General features: G+C 39.6%; 3 protein-coding genes across 5 annotated transcripts in view; 2 read left to right on the top strand and 1 right to left on the bottom strand.

Annotated features, from left to right (window-relative positions):
• The window catches only part of c8b (complement component 8, beta polypeptide), a 55,974-nt gene extending 54,878 nt beyond the window's left edge, over positions 1 to 1,096 (top strand). The window contains exons 24-26 of the mRNA XM_033325644.1: positions 284 to 437; positions 723 to 794; positions 888 to 1,096. Of these exons, the coding sequence (XP_033181535.1) occupies positions 284 to 437; positions 723 to 794; positions 888 to 1,042 (381 nt within the window). The 3' untranslated portion in view covers positions 1,043 to 1,096. The remainder of the gene's footprint in view (positions 1 to 283; positions 438 to 722; positions 795 to 887) is intronic.
• Positions 1,097 to 1,317: 221 nt separating this feature from the next.
• c8a (complement component 8, alpha polypeptide) lies at positions 1,318 to 6,350 on the bottom strand. The gene is made up of 11 exons (XM_026313617.2): positions 6,118 to 6,350; positions 5,886 to 5,994; positions 5,310 to 5,457; positions 5,036 to 5,183; positions 4,381 to 4,570; positions 4,115 to 4,297; positions 3,371 to 3,611; positions 3,136 to 3,267; positions 2,741 to 2,898; positions 2,418 to 2,643; positions 1,318 to 1,646 (listed from the first exon to the last, which is right to left on the bottom strand). Exons 1-11 carry the CDS (start codon positions 6,225 to 6,227, stop codon positions 1,495 to 1,497), a joined length of 1,797 nt encoding a protein of 598 aa, XP_026169402.1. The 5' UTR covers positions 6,228 to 6,350; the 3' UTR covers positions 1,318 to 1,494.
• A 397-nt stretch (positions 6,351 to 6,747) lies between these two features.
• si:ch211-188c16.1 (uncharacterized) lies at positions 6,748 to 14,258 on the top strand. Of its 3 annotated transcripts, XM_026314112.1 has the most exons (17): positions 6,748 to 6,842; positions 7,392 to 8,322; positions 8,411 to 8,599; positions 8,824 to 9,364; positions 9,435 to 9,550; positions 9,651 to 9,676; positions 9,835 to 9,875; positions 10,288 to 10,420; positions 10,600 to 10,759; positions 11,047 to 11,170; positions 11,279 to 11,310; positions 11,673 to 11,736; positions 11,928 to 11,965; positions 12,204 to 12,267; positions 13,143 to 13,241; positions 13,676 to 13,709; positions 13,875 to 14,258. In XM_026314112.1, the coding sequence occupies exons 1-17, from the start codon at positions 6,834 to 6,836 to the stop codon at positions 13,875 to 13,877; spliced, it is 2,604 nt and encodes an 867-aa protein (XP_026169897.1). In that variant the 5' UTR covers positions 6,748 to 6,833; the 3' UTR covers positions 13,878 to 14,258. The 3 variants fall into 3 exon arrangements, with proteins under 3 accessions (XP_026169897.1, XP_026169895.1, XP_026169894.1); XM_026314110.1 differs by having other exon boundaries at positions 11,679 to 11,736; positions 13,676 to 14,258; XM_026314109.1 differs by having other exon boundaries at positions 13,676 to 14,258.
• Positions 14,259 to 14,775: the final 517 nt, after the last annotated feature.

Below are 14,775 nucleotides of genomic sequence, written 5' to 3'. Positions count from 1 at the left end.
CTCCATTTGCAGCTATAATAAAATGATCTACATGAAAATAAACATCAGTAACTGATGCAGAAACATTTACAAAATAGGTCAAGGTGGTAGACTGGCAGCATTACAAAGAGTCAAAGTACAGCTGGGCTGATCAATAGCAAGCAAACAAGCAGCAAAAGATGCTGTGTCAAATACAACTAGTCTGCCTCACTTCAACACCATCAAATATGAGAACATGTGGGTCTATCCAGTCTGGCTATCTATTTCATGAATGCTTAATTATTTTATTATTTTTTCTCATTAGACACAACCTCTTTATGAGCTGGTCACCTCCAGAGACTTCTCCCAAGCCGCCATCCTGAAGAGAAACCTGAAGAGAGCTCTGTCAGAGTACCTGGCAGAGGCTAGTGCTTGTCGTTGTGCTCCCTGCCACAACAATGGAGTGGCTGTGTTAAGAGGTAACCAAGAGGATATTATTGTTTGTATTTCTGATTGAAATCCTACTAGTTCCTCCGAATTCATGCTTGACGTGATGTAATATTCTCCTTTGTTTTCTCTTACTAAACCTACTTCTTTAGTTTTAGATTTAATTCTAGTCAAATGGACATTTATCATCTTAACTGAGGACTAATGAAGTCAGTAACACCAACATGTCTTATCTTTACACTGGTATTTTCTAGATGTATTGTAGCTAGTGGTGTTTGTGATGACGGTGAAGGAAAAATTGCTGTCTTTCTCAACAGGCACCAGGTGTGACTGTGTGTGCCCTAATGGCTACACAGGACGGGGCTGTGAGATCACTCAAAGGCCAACAGGTTTGCTCTCAAAATCTAAAATAATATCATGTACAAGATAACACTACTTTTCTCTTTTGACTTCATGACTTGTGATGTGACAATTTCTGACAGAAATAGCCATTGATGGCAGCTGGAGCTGCTGGGGTGCATGGTCATCCTGCAGTGGAGGAACAATGACAAGGAGTAGACAGTGTAACAACCCAGCACCGAGCGAAGGAGGCCTGGCATGCAGAGGACTGCAGCAAGAGTCTAATGAATGCTTTTAAATATCTGTTCAGCAGCCCTGATGTCCACCTTGACATAAAGATGTATAAAAATGAGTCTCTGGAGTTTTGCTTTTTGACATCACAACTAAATACAGTATATTTTGAGTATATTGTATTCTTCAGGGTAATTGCAGTATTGCAGTAACTTGATCTGCCCTAGACACTGACCTGGATGTTATCCAAACTACATATGTATGGCAGTGTATGGCATCTACAGCTTAATGTTTCACACTTATTTTCAAAAACCTTTGGACAGAAAAACACTGACACACATGCAGAGTATAGACTACACAACACACATTTATTCAAACCAATATGCAGTACACTCATTTCATTTTTGTTTTGAGAGCCTCAGCATTAACAAAAACATTATGAAAGAGCAGTTTTCTTTAACCGAACAAACATTTAGTAGATTATTCTGAATTAACTCTCATCTGAGCCTGAGGGTGATGTCAACACCTTTCAGTCTGAGAGGAGGAGCCCAGGCAGTTTGCTCCACCAGCATTGGGTGAGGGATTATCACAGGTTCTTGTCCGAGTCTTCCTCCCTGATGTACAGGATGGCCAGGGCCCCCAGCAGGACCACGACCCATCTGTCTTGGTATCTGGCAAGTAAAAAGTGATTAATGGCTGAGTTTTACGAGAATGGTAAGTCTGAATGGTCTTGTAGTGCCAGACAGAGTTGCTCAGCAAGAGGAGGAGTCTGATATCCTCCTCCTATAGCATGTTTTTTTTATTTATAGAGATATAATTTCTTTGATTAAAGCTGTAATGTGTAAAATAAAACACTTCCAACCAAACATTTAAAAGGCTCACTCTAAGATTTTTAAAAAATGCAATGTTTGGTATTTTCTCATGATTACACGACAACATGTTATGAATACTATATTTCATTTCTGATAATAGATCTCACTCTAAATATGGTATTACACATTGAACCTTTAGTATAGTTGCATGTGTGAAAATTCTGCTCTTTCCTCAAATTATACCAGACAGTGGATATATGGCAGAAATGCTACAATTATGCTGTAACTCACATTAGAAGTGACTGCAAGGTAACAGATGCAGCATACTCCTAGAAAACTCTCAATACAGGGTTTAATTAGCACTTTTGATGAGTCATGCAAGATCATGAACAGGCACTGTTTTTTTTTTTTATTACAACCAAACCAGACACATTTTGATTGGTAAGGTGACCTGGCATCTCATTGATGATGTTGCTGGAAGCCCCTTCCATAGTAACTTAAACTTTTTGCTAGAGTTGCATCTACAGGTTGTTTGCCTTGCCTTTAAGTACATGCCAGGTAATTGGTTATTGCAGGTTAGAAAATGCTTTGGTTGTGTTTATTTCCAGTGTTTTATGACAAAGGACTCACCTCTTCTGAGTGTTTGTTCGCAGGCCTCTCCCCGGTAGCCTGACTTACAGACGCACCTACAGGAAGTGCCTGTGAGGATAGGGATCCCATTGTTCCTGCAGGGTCTGCAGCGACAGGAGTTAAACTGCTGCAGATACTCATCCCAGCCCCTCTTCAAGTTAGCCAACCTCGCACCTACATGATCAGCAGCTGTGCTGAGGCGCACTAGCTCATATATTGGCATGGTCTGAGTCACAGGGGAGGAAATACAGAGACCAGATAAGAAGAAACAGAGAAAATTCATAAAAGGCAGATAACCACACTAGCACACACCAGAAAGTCACCTCATATTCGATGATTGTTGGGTTGTATCTGAGCGTCGCTCCCCATTTCCTGTACGTGTCTGGGTTCCTGATACCCAACACACCAGCGCTGCTGTATGTGATTCCTCCCTTCACTAGAGTAACAATGTCCTCAATGAAAACTGAACTAGAGTCCTGTTCTACATTTCAGGAGTAAAACAAACAACAAAAGAATAAATCAGAACACATCACAGCAACCAATTTATCATTTGTCAGTTCAAGGAAAATGAGACATATTTACAAATAAAGTGTATAAGCAAAAAATGTAATTCATTAATGGGGAGTTAACTAGGGACCATTATTTAAAACCCCAATTTTTGTTTGTTCATTTTGCTAAATGGGCAGCATTAATGCCCAACAGAAGTTTAGTGACTCACTTTGACTAAAACTTCCTGTTTTAGTGCAATGCTGGAGACCCACTTTGAGACCTACTGTTACATAGTTGTCAAGAGGACTGGTTAAACCAATTGCACCACCAATGCACCAACCAGCCTGTTCACCTTCAATCTCTGTAAGAGGGAGAGGAAGACACTTACAGTAAGCAAAGTTTACTCTACTTTTTAGTTCTGATGAAATTGCATTGATTATAACAAACTGGAAAGCCCACAGTACTTGATTCTGCCATGGAGGTTTTATTGATAACCGCAACATATTCAAGGGTTCCTCCCATAACTCCTTCTGTGACATAGTGGGTCCCAAATGTGTTGAAGAAGCGGGAGTATGTCCCAAAGTCATACTGCTCTGGGAGCTCCATGAGTGAAATGTAGAAATCTTCATGAAGCATCAGTTTATTAGTTCTCATCTTGAAGTGAGCTGTTTGCACTTTGGACCAAAGTCTTACAAACCCTAGGTTCTGAGGACAGAAGGGCAAGTTTTTTTTCAGCAATTTTGGCTTATTTATACACAGAGTTAAAGGCTTAGATAATAAAAATCTCTTGGTTACTGCAAATAATCAACTTCTTGCTGAGCGTTAGTTGAGAAGACTGGGGCTACTCTCATATTAGCCATTAAATATTTATCTGCAGAAAAGATGCAGAAATGAGCACAAACATGTTATGTTGGGCTCATTGGGTAAATGACGTTAAACTTGGGTTTATTTAATCTGCACAAAAAAAGCAGAGTTACAAAACAACAGCACATGGCATTGACTGTCAGACTATTTCTTGGCTAGGACCACTGACTTCCTGGAGTTTCCTCACCCAGCCACAAAATACTTGTGAATATATGTGAAATCACGAATTGTAGTTTTGACTCTGGAGTCATTTATAATGAGCACATAAGAGTAGTAGCCTGTCAGTCTTACCTAAACAAAATAGCTCTAGTTATCCTGTAAAACCATTTGAAAACTGACAATACCTCATTTTTATACTTCGTTAAGTTCTGGAGAAACTCTGACTCGTCACTTCCACTCAGTTCCACACCTACATAATAAACTGAAACACTGACGCCGGCTTGGTTGGAACTCATAGTTTTCCTTGCACTCAGTAGGCTCACTATATCGTCATAGTATTCTTGAGAGCCCTCTGACGTAGCTTGAGCCTGTAACACATTCAGTTTTGTGTCAGAATGTCTCAGCTTACAGTGTCCATTTCTGAAGTTGCACAAAGAGCACATGACAGTACCACAAAACGGTAGGCATGGTAGTTGTATGGTTTCCTGTAGTTTTTATCATCCTCATTGTAGTGCAGGTTCTCACAAAATGAGTCATATATGAATTTCCTCCATTCACCATTGTAGACATATTCACACTGTCCTCCAAAGTACGTCGGGTCAAGTACACGATCCACAAATTCTCCAGTCAAGGCATTGTAGCTATAGGTAAAGCAAAATAATTCTAGTTCATCATTAAAGGAGTAGCAACATTTCTGAATATACACCACTTTCTTTTAGGATACAGCCAGCAGCTAGCTAGTTTAGCAAAACAACAAGGAACAGAGAAACAGCTGTACCATTGCAGCTAATTATACAGATGCTTATTCTGAATGTGTGCTATTGAGCAAATTTCTCTTTAGGTGTCAAACATATGTGAAAAATAACAATAAACCAGAATCTTATCCTAAAAGAATTATATGTGTATATATTCGTAATTAGAATTATAGGGCCTGCATTTCCAGTTTTTCAAAGCATTTTGCTAAGTTGCATTCCTTTCTAATCATAATTTTCCAAATTTAAAGTATTTTCACAGCTGAATAGGTAAATTAGGCCTTATTGTATTATAATAGGGATAAGTACAATAAATAATACCAATATTAGCAGTAATAGCTAAGCAACATTTACCCTTGAGTGCCACGTTCAGCACCAGGTATTGGCAGGAGGGTGGAACACTTGTCTTCTCTCTGGTTGACATTTTCACAGCCTTCTTCATCAGAAAAGTCATCACAGTCTGATTCTCCATTACAGCGAATCGACTGGCTGATACAGCGCCCTGGAATGACACACTCTCACTCACACAAACATGTACAGCACTACACTCTATGTGCATACACCAACAGGCAGACACCTTCTGTTCACAGACAAGGTAGTGTGTGAGGTGGTTTGTAATAGGACTTGCCTGTTTCTTTGCAGGTGAAGCCCTCTCCACAGTAATCTGGCACCAGACACTTTGTGGTTGCTGTTGGACATGCCAGGCTCTCCCACAGTGTCTCAATGCACTCTGTCCCTCCAAACTGTGAGGGTTTCTCCATGTATCGGAAACGTGACTACAAGTTACAGATGAGTTAGCATTCAAAATCACTCTACCATCACAGATTCCTACAGAAACAATGTAGAGACAGTCCACATGTTATTGCATTGCTGTGGTGCAATATATCATGTCATTTATTGCACACATTGTATAAGTAGCCATGCAACATTTCAAGTGGTCTCAGAGGAGCTGTAATTTACATTTGTCAGTGACATACTAAAGTCCACTTTTATTGACCTTATTGAAAGAGGAGTGCTAATTTAGGATAATCAGGGTTCCCTTTGGACCTATTGACCATCTCATCCATAAGCTTTTGGAGCAAGGTCTAGTTGTACTAATGTCAGCCATAATCCATGTTTTAATCATAAATCATTAAATCACACATTGTTATTCAAATTCTTGAATTTGTTGATTAATGTATTTTGTTGTGAATAACAACATTACCTTTTTGTCTGTGCAGGAGTTACAAGGAGTCCAAGAAGACCATCTTCCCAGCTTACAGTCAACTGGTACTGGTCTGCTTACAGATCTGACCTTCCTCGGCTCAGCCCCACTGGCCCCAAAACACCCATTATCATCTCAATTCCAGTTCTAACATTTGTGGATATTATTACATCGCAGATATCAAAATGATTTTATTCGGACATGAGAGGTTGTGAATCAAAGCATACAGCACCTGTTGTCAGCAGATTCCCATGGCCTTCTGGATCCATTCACAATTGGGCTAAAACCGATAAGGGCATGCAGTGAGCATAAACCAAGCATTAAATGAAAAAATATCCCCATACTGAAAATGATTAGCTATTCCTCAGTGTTAAAATATCACATCACAAAACAGTTGTTGTGATCCTGTGGAGACTTGTACCACTGCTGTCTTGATCAACCACAGTGAATGATTGATCAAGAGTAAACACATGCTCTTACAACAGCTGGGATTTTTTTTTTATGCTCTATAAACCCCAGTTCTCATCGTCCCCCCACGCAAACACACCCATCCAGCCCGCACATACTCTCCCTTTTAATGTAGCCAGAGTAAATGTACTTCTCAGAAACTGAAACTGAAATTTAAAAAATGAATAAATAAATAATAAAGTTAATAACAATAATACTGATAAGAAGAAGAAGGAGGAAGGAAAGACGTCATTATATTTTATAATTATAATAATTGTTAATACCGATCTAAGGTGGCACTTCTAATTGGTTAATCAAACGCGCATGAGCGCGCACGTAGGTTACGCGCAGCACGCAGGTGCGTCCCTCAGCGGCGTTTTCAAATAGCGTCGCGTGGTTAGCTTGAACAGTTTGCTCGGTTGTTCAGCTCCGGGTTTCTACAAGTTTGTACCGCTCTTCAAATGCGCAGTCCTGAACAGTGATGAGCAAAACGCAGCTGCAATGGAAGAGGTAAAGTTTAAAGAGTGATTTTGAGTAACTTTAGCTGAGGGCTGGTAGAGTTTAACTATAATTAGTTTGCACTGTTACCATGGCCTGTGCTAGCTAAGTCACCCCATGTTTACATGAATACATTGCAGTCTGGGTTTGTTTTACTTGTTGTGTGCCGTGAAGTGTACGAGTTAATGGTAACTTAGCTATTCCAGTTTATAAATATGATAGCATATTAAAATGTCTAACCTGCCTCTTAACAAGACTAGTATCTCAATATCAAATGATTCAATTTATGTTTACCAAGCTTTCAATTATTTAAATGTTTGAAGACAAATTCCATTCATCTCCTGTGTATTGAAGAGAGGGCAGGAGAGGAAACCAAACTCAGATACAACTGTGGGGGGAAAAAAAAAAGTTTGTCTGTTTGTTTTGTAAGTATAAAAAAGCCAGTCCCTTAAGTTGCGTCAGCATGGGGTTTGGATCCCCAAAAGTAAACAGATTGAAGTAAGCTGTAAACCAATCTCCATTTGTACAATATGAAATGATTGATTCATGATTGTTTTTAAGGAGGGACATATTAAGTTCAAAGCTCTAAGGGCCAAGTTTCAGGAAGAGGCCTTTCTGGCTCAATCCAAATGCAGTCGACCAGCTGTTGCAGAGAAACCCAAACACCTACCACCTCCTGGAGTTCACTGCGGCAGCATTAATACTTTTGTAGAAAACAAGACACCAGTGGTTTCCCAGGGCATTTTCAGAGATGGGCTACGATCATCTGGAGGAAAGCGACCGATTTCCTTTCCACCACAACTTCAGCAAACTTCCCCCTCCTCCCAGCTTGTTAATGGAAACACCACAACAAGGCAGTCCCTCAAAGAGCGGCACATGCCTCTGGTGCTTCCTGTCCTGTCTGTAAAAGAGCAGAAGACAGAACCATCAGTCAGAAAGGATCACAAACTGGAACCAGATGGGGGAAAAGAAGTTCTGCCACAAACTAAAATCAAGAAGAAGGGTTTGCTGCTCCCTTTCAAGTCAACTAAAACATCAAAAGTCAATGCAGAAAATGGAGAGGATCCCATGTATGCTGATTTTACCACCAGACCGTCTAGTGCTCCTGGCGAGCTTCCTTGTGTGGAAAAACAAACCACAGAAGACAGGGTCTCGCTCCAAAGCGACCAGTCAACAGCTGAGTGCCCCCTCTCTAGCCCAGATATACTGGTCACCCCTCCTTCTACACAGGCAAATGTTGACTCTGACAACAGACTCATTAGTACTTTGGAGAGGGCCAAGAAGAAGTTCTCATGCCGACAGATGTTGATATCCACCAAACCCAAGAGCTTGCATTCCCCTGACTACACCTTAAGGGACAAAATGTTCCCTTCACCACCAAAGAACACTGAAGGTGTTGAGCCTGACCTGCGCATACCCCCACCAGTCTGCCTCCCACATCTGGCTTGTATTTCAGCCCGGCCTTTCTTCAAAGCCAACAACCCTGTGCGCAGTAAGTCACAAAGAACAAAAAACATTGTCATCTGCTTTATTTAAATTTCTAATGCATTTGCAATTTTGTTATTTTCTCAAATTTCCAGAGTCTCCATTCGATAAGCAGTTTGACAGGGAAAAAGCTGAACTTCCCTCTGTCAGACTTGGTGAACCTCATCCACCCTCTCCTCTAAAGAAGCCTCTACCTGACCTTAGCTCACTGGGGCCAATGCCACCAAAGCCCCACAGACCTCCACTGGTAGATCTCCTCCACTTCCAACAATCCATTGTTCACGGTACTGTATGTGTACTTCCTTTTGAGTTTTTTACTTTTCCATTTCCCTAGTTTTGTTTTATAACACGTTTGTTTCTCCCCTTTGTGACAACAGATTGAAGGTTATGAGGGCAAAATGTCTCATACTGCTAGAACAGAAGCTATAAACTAGCTGTGCAGTTGTTTACATTTTTCTTACTTCAATTAACATTTGTTTAAGTGCTGATTTTGCTTTCTTTGTTATAGAGGTGTCCCCAACTTCTAGCCAAGCCCCAATTGAAGAGCCAGAGTGTGAGAACCCATCCATCACCAACCCTGTACTGGATGCTCCTGATTTTCCAGACTTTGAGAGTTCAGAGATGGAAATGGCAGAGGGAGAAGCTGTTGATATCGCTGCACTAGAACTGGAGGCATTAGACTTAGTCAGCACCGACCTTCCTGTATCAGTTGACTTTGGGGTTACCAATTTTGAGGATCCGCAACCTCACTTGTCAGTTTGTGATCCTCCCGAGTCCAGTGTGAGCTCTGTTGTCCAAGATCTGAACCTCGGCAGTCCAAACATAATACCCCTTGATCCAGCAAGCTTTACTGAGCCAATAAGCCTTTCAGAGTTCCCAGAGTCTGCTGCACCAGAGCAGTGCTCCCAGAGTCAGGAAGCAATTGGAGAGCCTTTATCAAATTGTCAGACTAGTGAGATTGATGTTGGAGCCGAATCCCACTCTGCCCCAGAGGAGGCAGAGCTTGGTAGCCATGCAGAACTTCATGATGGCATTCAGCCACATCAAAGGTGAGTTTTGTTATAACTGTATACACAGTGTGTTCTTTCTGTGTTTATTATTTGATTGTTCTTTTTGTAGTGTTTATCAGCAGGGCAGTTACTGTGAAAGGTGTGATAATGTGTACGAGGATGTTGAAAACACCAACAAATTCATCTTGAGCCAGAACTCTCGTAGACGTAAAGCTGGTCTGAAGAGTAAGAATCTTTGCTTCAAGCAATGTTGTATTCTATATGTGAGAACTCCTGTTCATATTTGTTCTTTACATTTAACTCCCTTGTTGGCAATTTTTTACAGATCCATATGCTGACAACCACCCTATGGTAACTCTTATTAAAATCTAAGCAAATAATTATCATTTTAGTGAGTAATAAAAGAACAGCTAAGTTTATGGCCAGACACCTCATGTGCTGTAACTAATGTGCTTTATTCTTTTAAGCAATCATCTGTGGTAAATAAAAAATCATCTGTTTATTTCAAGAAGGAGGAGGTGTGTCCTAACATGCGGCCACAGAATTCATAGTAAGTTGTTGTTTTTGCCAGTGAAAGGCAGCTATGCATTTTTTCTGTGTGCTAAGAGGTAGTGAATCAGGAGAACACGGTCCTTTGGTTAATAATCACATTCACTGATACACTGGTGTCAGAAAATATTTACTCTTTCATGTTTTAAAAAATGGTTAAAATGCCATTTTCCCCATCAATCCAGCCATAGTAGGCCATAATCACATATCAATTGTGGGACATTATATATACAGCTTGCCTCATATATTTGTTTTTAATGTTGAAATTAGCTTATTTCTAATTCACTTATTTCTTAACATGTTCTACTTATTTTTCAGGTGGTAAAAGCAATTTTTATTGAAAACTTGATTTTAATTTTTTTTATTATATTCGTGTTTAAATTCTACTACTGAACAGCCTGATTTGTTTTTAGTAAGGAATGGCACAGCCCCCACACTGCTGAACAGAAAGAGCAGAAGAAGAGGGAGAAGCAGCGGCTGGAAAAGGAGAAAAAAGAGCAAAAAGAAAAGGAAAAGAAGGAAAATTTAATGAAGAAGAAGTTCAAAGTAAGTTATGCAGTTGTTACCTAGAGGTTGAGGTTTTTTTTTCTCTTGTGTATTATTGTCTAGGCTGTAATTATGCTAAAAAACAAAGAACTGTAAAGTGTAGTTATTGTTCATACACTGTTTAAGTGATCTGAAATCAGTAAACCACAGCCCCTCACTGTTAAAATGACACTCTCTAGGTGACTGGCGATGAGGAGCCCATGTACCATGCCAAGGTGATGATGGCCAACAAAGTCCGCAAAAATGACCTGCCTGTGAAGAGTGGGGACACAGTCGGAATTATCCGCACCACCAACTGCCCCAAAGGCAAGTGGTTGGCTCGTGATGCCAACCACACATGTGAGTTAAGACGTTCAGTATGTTTTATTTTCATGTCACTTCCTAAAGAGCAATTTAGACTTTCAGATATTCATTTCTTTTCATCTTGTCAGTAAAATTGGGACTTGAGAGCAGTAAGTAAGACAATTCTTGGTTATCAATGTATTTCACATGATTAGATGTAGAATAACAGAATATGACAATGCGTAAAGTACACATAAAATTTGAACATTGATGTAACAGGTCTTCTTATGATGACATTAGTTTCTCAATGTTTTCAGTTACTAGTCTTTCTTGGCTTTTTGCAGATGGTTATATTTCTGTTATGAATGTGGAGCTAAATATCAAAGAGATGCTGGAACTTGGTAAGAAAGCCCAAGCAGCAGGACGAGGAGGCAACCTGGAGGGAGACACCATCAGCATTGGGAGCAGGTATTGGGTAGTTCACAGATGAAATGATTTGTTTTTTTAACCAAAAAAACAGAAAGATTTGCAGAATCCTCACTGCCATTTATTTATAATGCTTTTTTTGTTTTGCAGATCCTCTAGCCACCCTGTATTAACAAGCAGCTGTGAGTGTTAGTAGCCTCTGCACAAAAAATACTTGTACAGTCACCTCTAGCCCTCTAAATGTTGATTTAGCTACTTTATCTCACAAAGCCCTGCAGCCTAATAAAGACAGAATAAAAAATTTAACCAGTTGATATAACGTATGGACTTGTTGACTGACGGAGTGCAGTTGCTCTGAGATTAGAAACCAGCCCAAAGGCCTGGTCTGAAAAACAGAGCTAGTTGTCATCTGCTTGACAGCCTTGTGTTATTGTATGACTGCAAAGGAATTCCATGTAAGCTGAGGGGTTTTGCTGCTACTCTGCTAAACATCCATCATCAGCAAGCGCACTGTGCTTAATCAAACTAATGTGTTTTTCCCCAGTCACAGATGACAGTGAGGAGTGGTCCTGTGAAGATGAGACTCTCTCACCCTCCAATGAAAGCCAGTAAGACTGAGAGCATTTGTCTTTTTCTGTGGTTCAGTGCTGCCTTTCAATTAATGTTGTTACTGAGAAGAATAACAGAAACCCTTAACCACATAAGAATTGTTTTAAGTCTTTCCCTCTGAAAGATATGACTGAATTTATGTCACAGACGGTATTTCTAATTATTTTCTCTTCATTTTTTTTTTTTATAGTAGCTTTCCCCAGCAGACTTTCTCCATGTCTGAGATATGTGAGTACATTTTATATCCAGTCCTTTTGAAATGAGGACAGAAGATGCCGCCCCCTTCTTCTAAGCCTCCTGGTTTAAAAGGAAATGCAAGCTCTGCCTGTGGTTGTTTTATATTATTCATTGACATATGGCAGACTGTAACATGTCTTTGATGTGCACGTTTACCATGCTGTTACATAACTTATCCCATCCCTCCCTCTCCCACTCACCTCTGTCCTCCATGTGTTCACTTTGACAGCTTATGGCCATGACAGCGCCCAACACACTCTGAGCGATGCCAGCCTGGAGGACGTACACACACAGTAAGTCTCAAAGACAAATGGAAAAATTAAAGCACATTTATCCATATGTACATAAATCTTTCTAGATGCCCCTTTTCTTAAGATGCTGCACAGATATGTGCATACTTTTACTTTTTACACTTAAGATATGGAAGAATTTAGCATGTTAAAAATAATATATAGTAATCAATATACATGGATCTTTCATGGAAGTAAGGCTATTTAGTTGAGCTGTAACATTTTGGAGAGTGTTTCCACTATTTGTGCTGTGATGACAAGATAAGGGACTTACCTAGGGCTGCATCTCAATTAAGGTTTGGACAGCTTTATCTTTTATTTTTGAGTTTCTTATTTGAAGTAAAAAAACTAATTTCCCATAGCCTACAGGGAAGTTTTTATAAACTAGCTTGTTTTTCCTGACCAACCTTCTAAAAGATAGAAACTGATGATCATCTACAACTAATGTTGTAATTTGGCCCTATACAAATAAAATTGAATTGAATTGAATAGAACTAAGGATAAGCAGGAGATCAGCACAGTTGAGAGGCTTAAGCAAGTGAAGGTTTGACTGAAACCAATAATAATTTAGCAAAAATAATCAACAATTTGCTTTTGTTTCCTTATCTAGTTGTTGAGATTTTGTGAAAATATATCGACATTTAAAATCAGATGCCTCAAAGTCAGCACTACCAGATTTAGCTGACCCCTCAGTCAGGGCCTTGAATCCACACAGACCAATGACCTCATGCCTCACTACGTCAACTTTATATACTGGCTATGAGTTCAACAGGGTACTTCCACTATGTTTTTAACTTTCTTTTCTTTTTTGTAACTTATATGGTGTGTGTGTGTGGAGCATGGGAACAAAACAATTCTTTCTTGCCTTCAATGTTTAGGACCAGACATGAAGCCCTGCAGAAACTAGCCATCTTCTTTCAACACAGCAAAGATGACTTTGGTGATGTCCCTGGTAGTGAAGGAGCAACACCCACAAAGTACAGTATTGTCTTGTTGATATTGTCAAACATTACTGAGAATTGTCTAACTCACTCAGAAGGATAATTATATTTAATGTTTTTTTTTTTGTTTGTTTTTTTTTGTTTTTTTTTTAAATCAATTTGATCCTGTGCAAAGTGCTGAGCCATCGAGTAAGTTGACTGGGTTCAATTTTTTTTTCCATGAGTCCACTGTTGTCACCGTCTCTGTCACTCACTGATAATGGTGAAGCTAAGGGGAGAGCACTTAGAAATCACTCTATAGGCACTACACTCTAGAAGCTGGTGGAGGCTTTTCTTGTAATGGAAAATAACTTCTGAGGAACATTTATCTGTTTTCAAATAACCCGGAGACACGATATTGGTGTTGGACATTTTGCAGAGACAGCAGGTCAAAGTTAATGTGACATTTGTATCTCCTTGTCTTTAACCAGACTTCATGTGTGCCGTGGAGGAGCCACCGTATCTGTAAGTGCTGACAGTTTCCTTCTGATTCAGCAAGTGAAGCTCTGTTTGATCTTATTTAGATAGGCTGAGTATTCGTAGACTTTGCCAAAGAAGCACACACAGTACTTGAGGTTCTTTGGCTTCCTCCTCATGAACTCTGATGTCCTGTTCTGTTTTGTATGACAGTGAACAGGAGGTTGACTTCACAGATCTGGAGTTCCTTCCTCCCCCACCTTTATATGCTGACACATTCTGACCTCAGCACCTGCTGAGGTGTGAGGATTGCCAGACGTACAACTTAAACTGTACTGTACAGTTTGGGGATAAAGAACTGCCATGTACTTGAAAATGTTTTTTGATCGTCTGGTGGAGAAAATTAGCCAAGATCATGAAAGAGTGGAGCTGCTGTTATGAAGTATATAATCATGAGTTCATGTTTTCTTGTTTAGGTTTTTGTGCATATTGGTGCATTTAATTTCATGTTCTGCACTTTTTTGAGGTTAATGTTAAGAGTACATGATGCACAAATTGATTTTGTTCAAAGAGGAATGACAAAACATGACTGTTCACTTGTAGGAGCTGTATGTGAATATGTTCTTTGCATTTTGATTTTTGTGTTACTGTTACATCTAATAAATATTTGTCATTTGTTTATGGCTTTGATAACATGTTTGTGACTTCCGGATGCCTGATCAGCCAAACACATACAGTGTACAGATATTAACAGGATCCTTTTCTGAGATAACTGTTACAAAATTGCTTCCTTCACTAATCCTTATGTAACTATACAGGATTGAATAACATAACAGTTTAGCCTCACTTAATCAAGCCACAGTATCAGCATTGCACAACATTACTCTCACCATAGTTGAAATTACACTTAAGTAGGAAGCGTGTTTGTTCAGGGTTGCATTTGTTATTTTGAATATGAGACAGAAAATGTCTGGAGCAATTGAGTAATTGGGGGTTTTACCTAAGTTTCCAGTGAAAAGGCAGATTATTTACATACAACCAGTTAATGATCCATTGAAAAAAGCCAAAATCAGTGTACAAACATGCACAACCATACAGCTCCAGACCATGGAAA

The sequence above is a fragment of the Mastacembelus armatus genome, chromosome 17 (genome assembly GCF_900324485.2).
Source record: "Mastacembelus armatus chromosome 17, fMasArm1.2, whole genome shotgun sequence".
NCBI classification, from domain to species: Eukaryota; Metazoa; Chordata; class Actinopteri; order Synbranchiformes; family Mastacembelidae; genus Mastacembelus; species Mastacembelus armatus.
The sequence above is the reverse complement of the archived record's forward strand: the minus strand, read 5'-3'. Positions and strand labels throughout refer to the sequence as shown.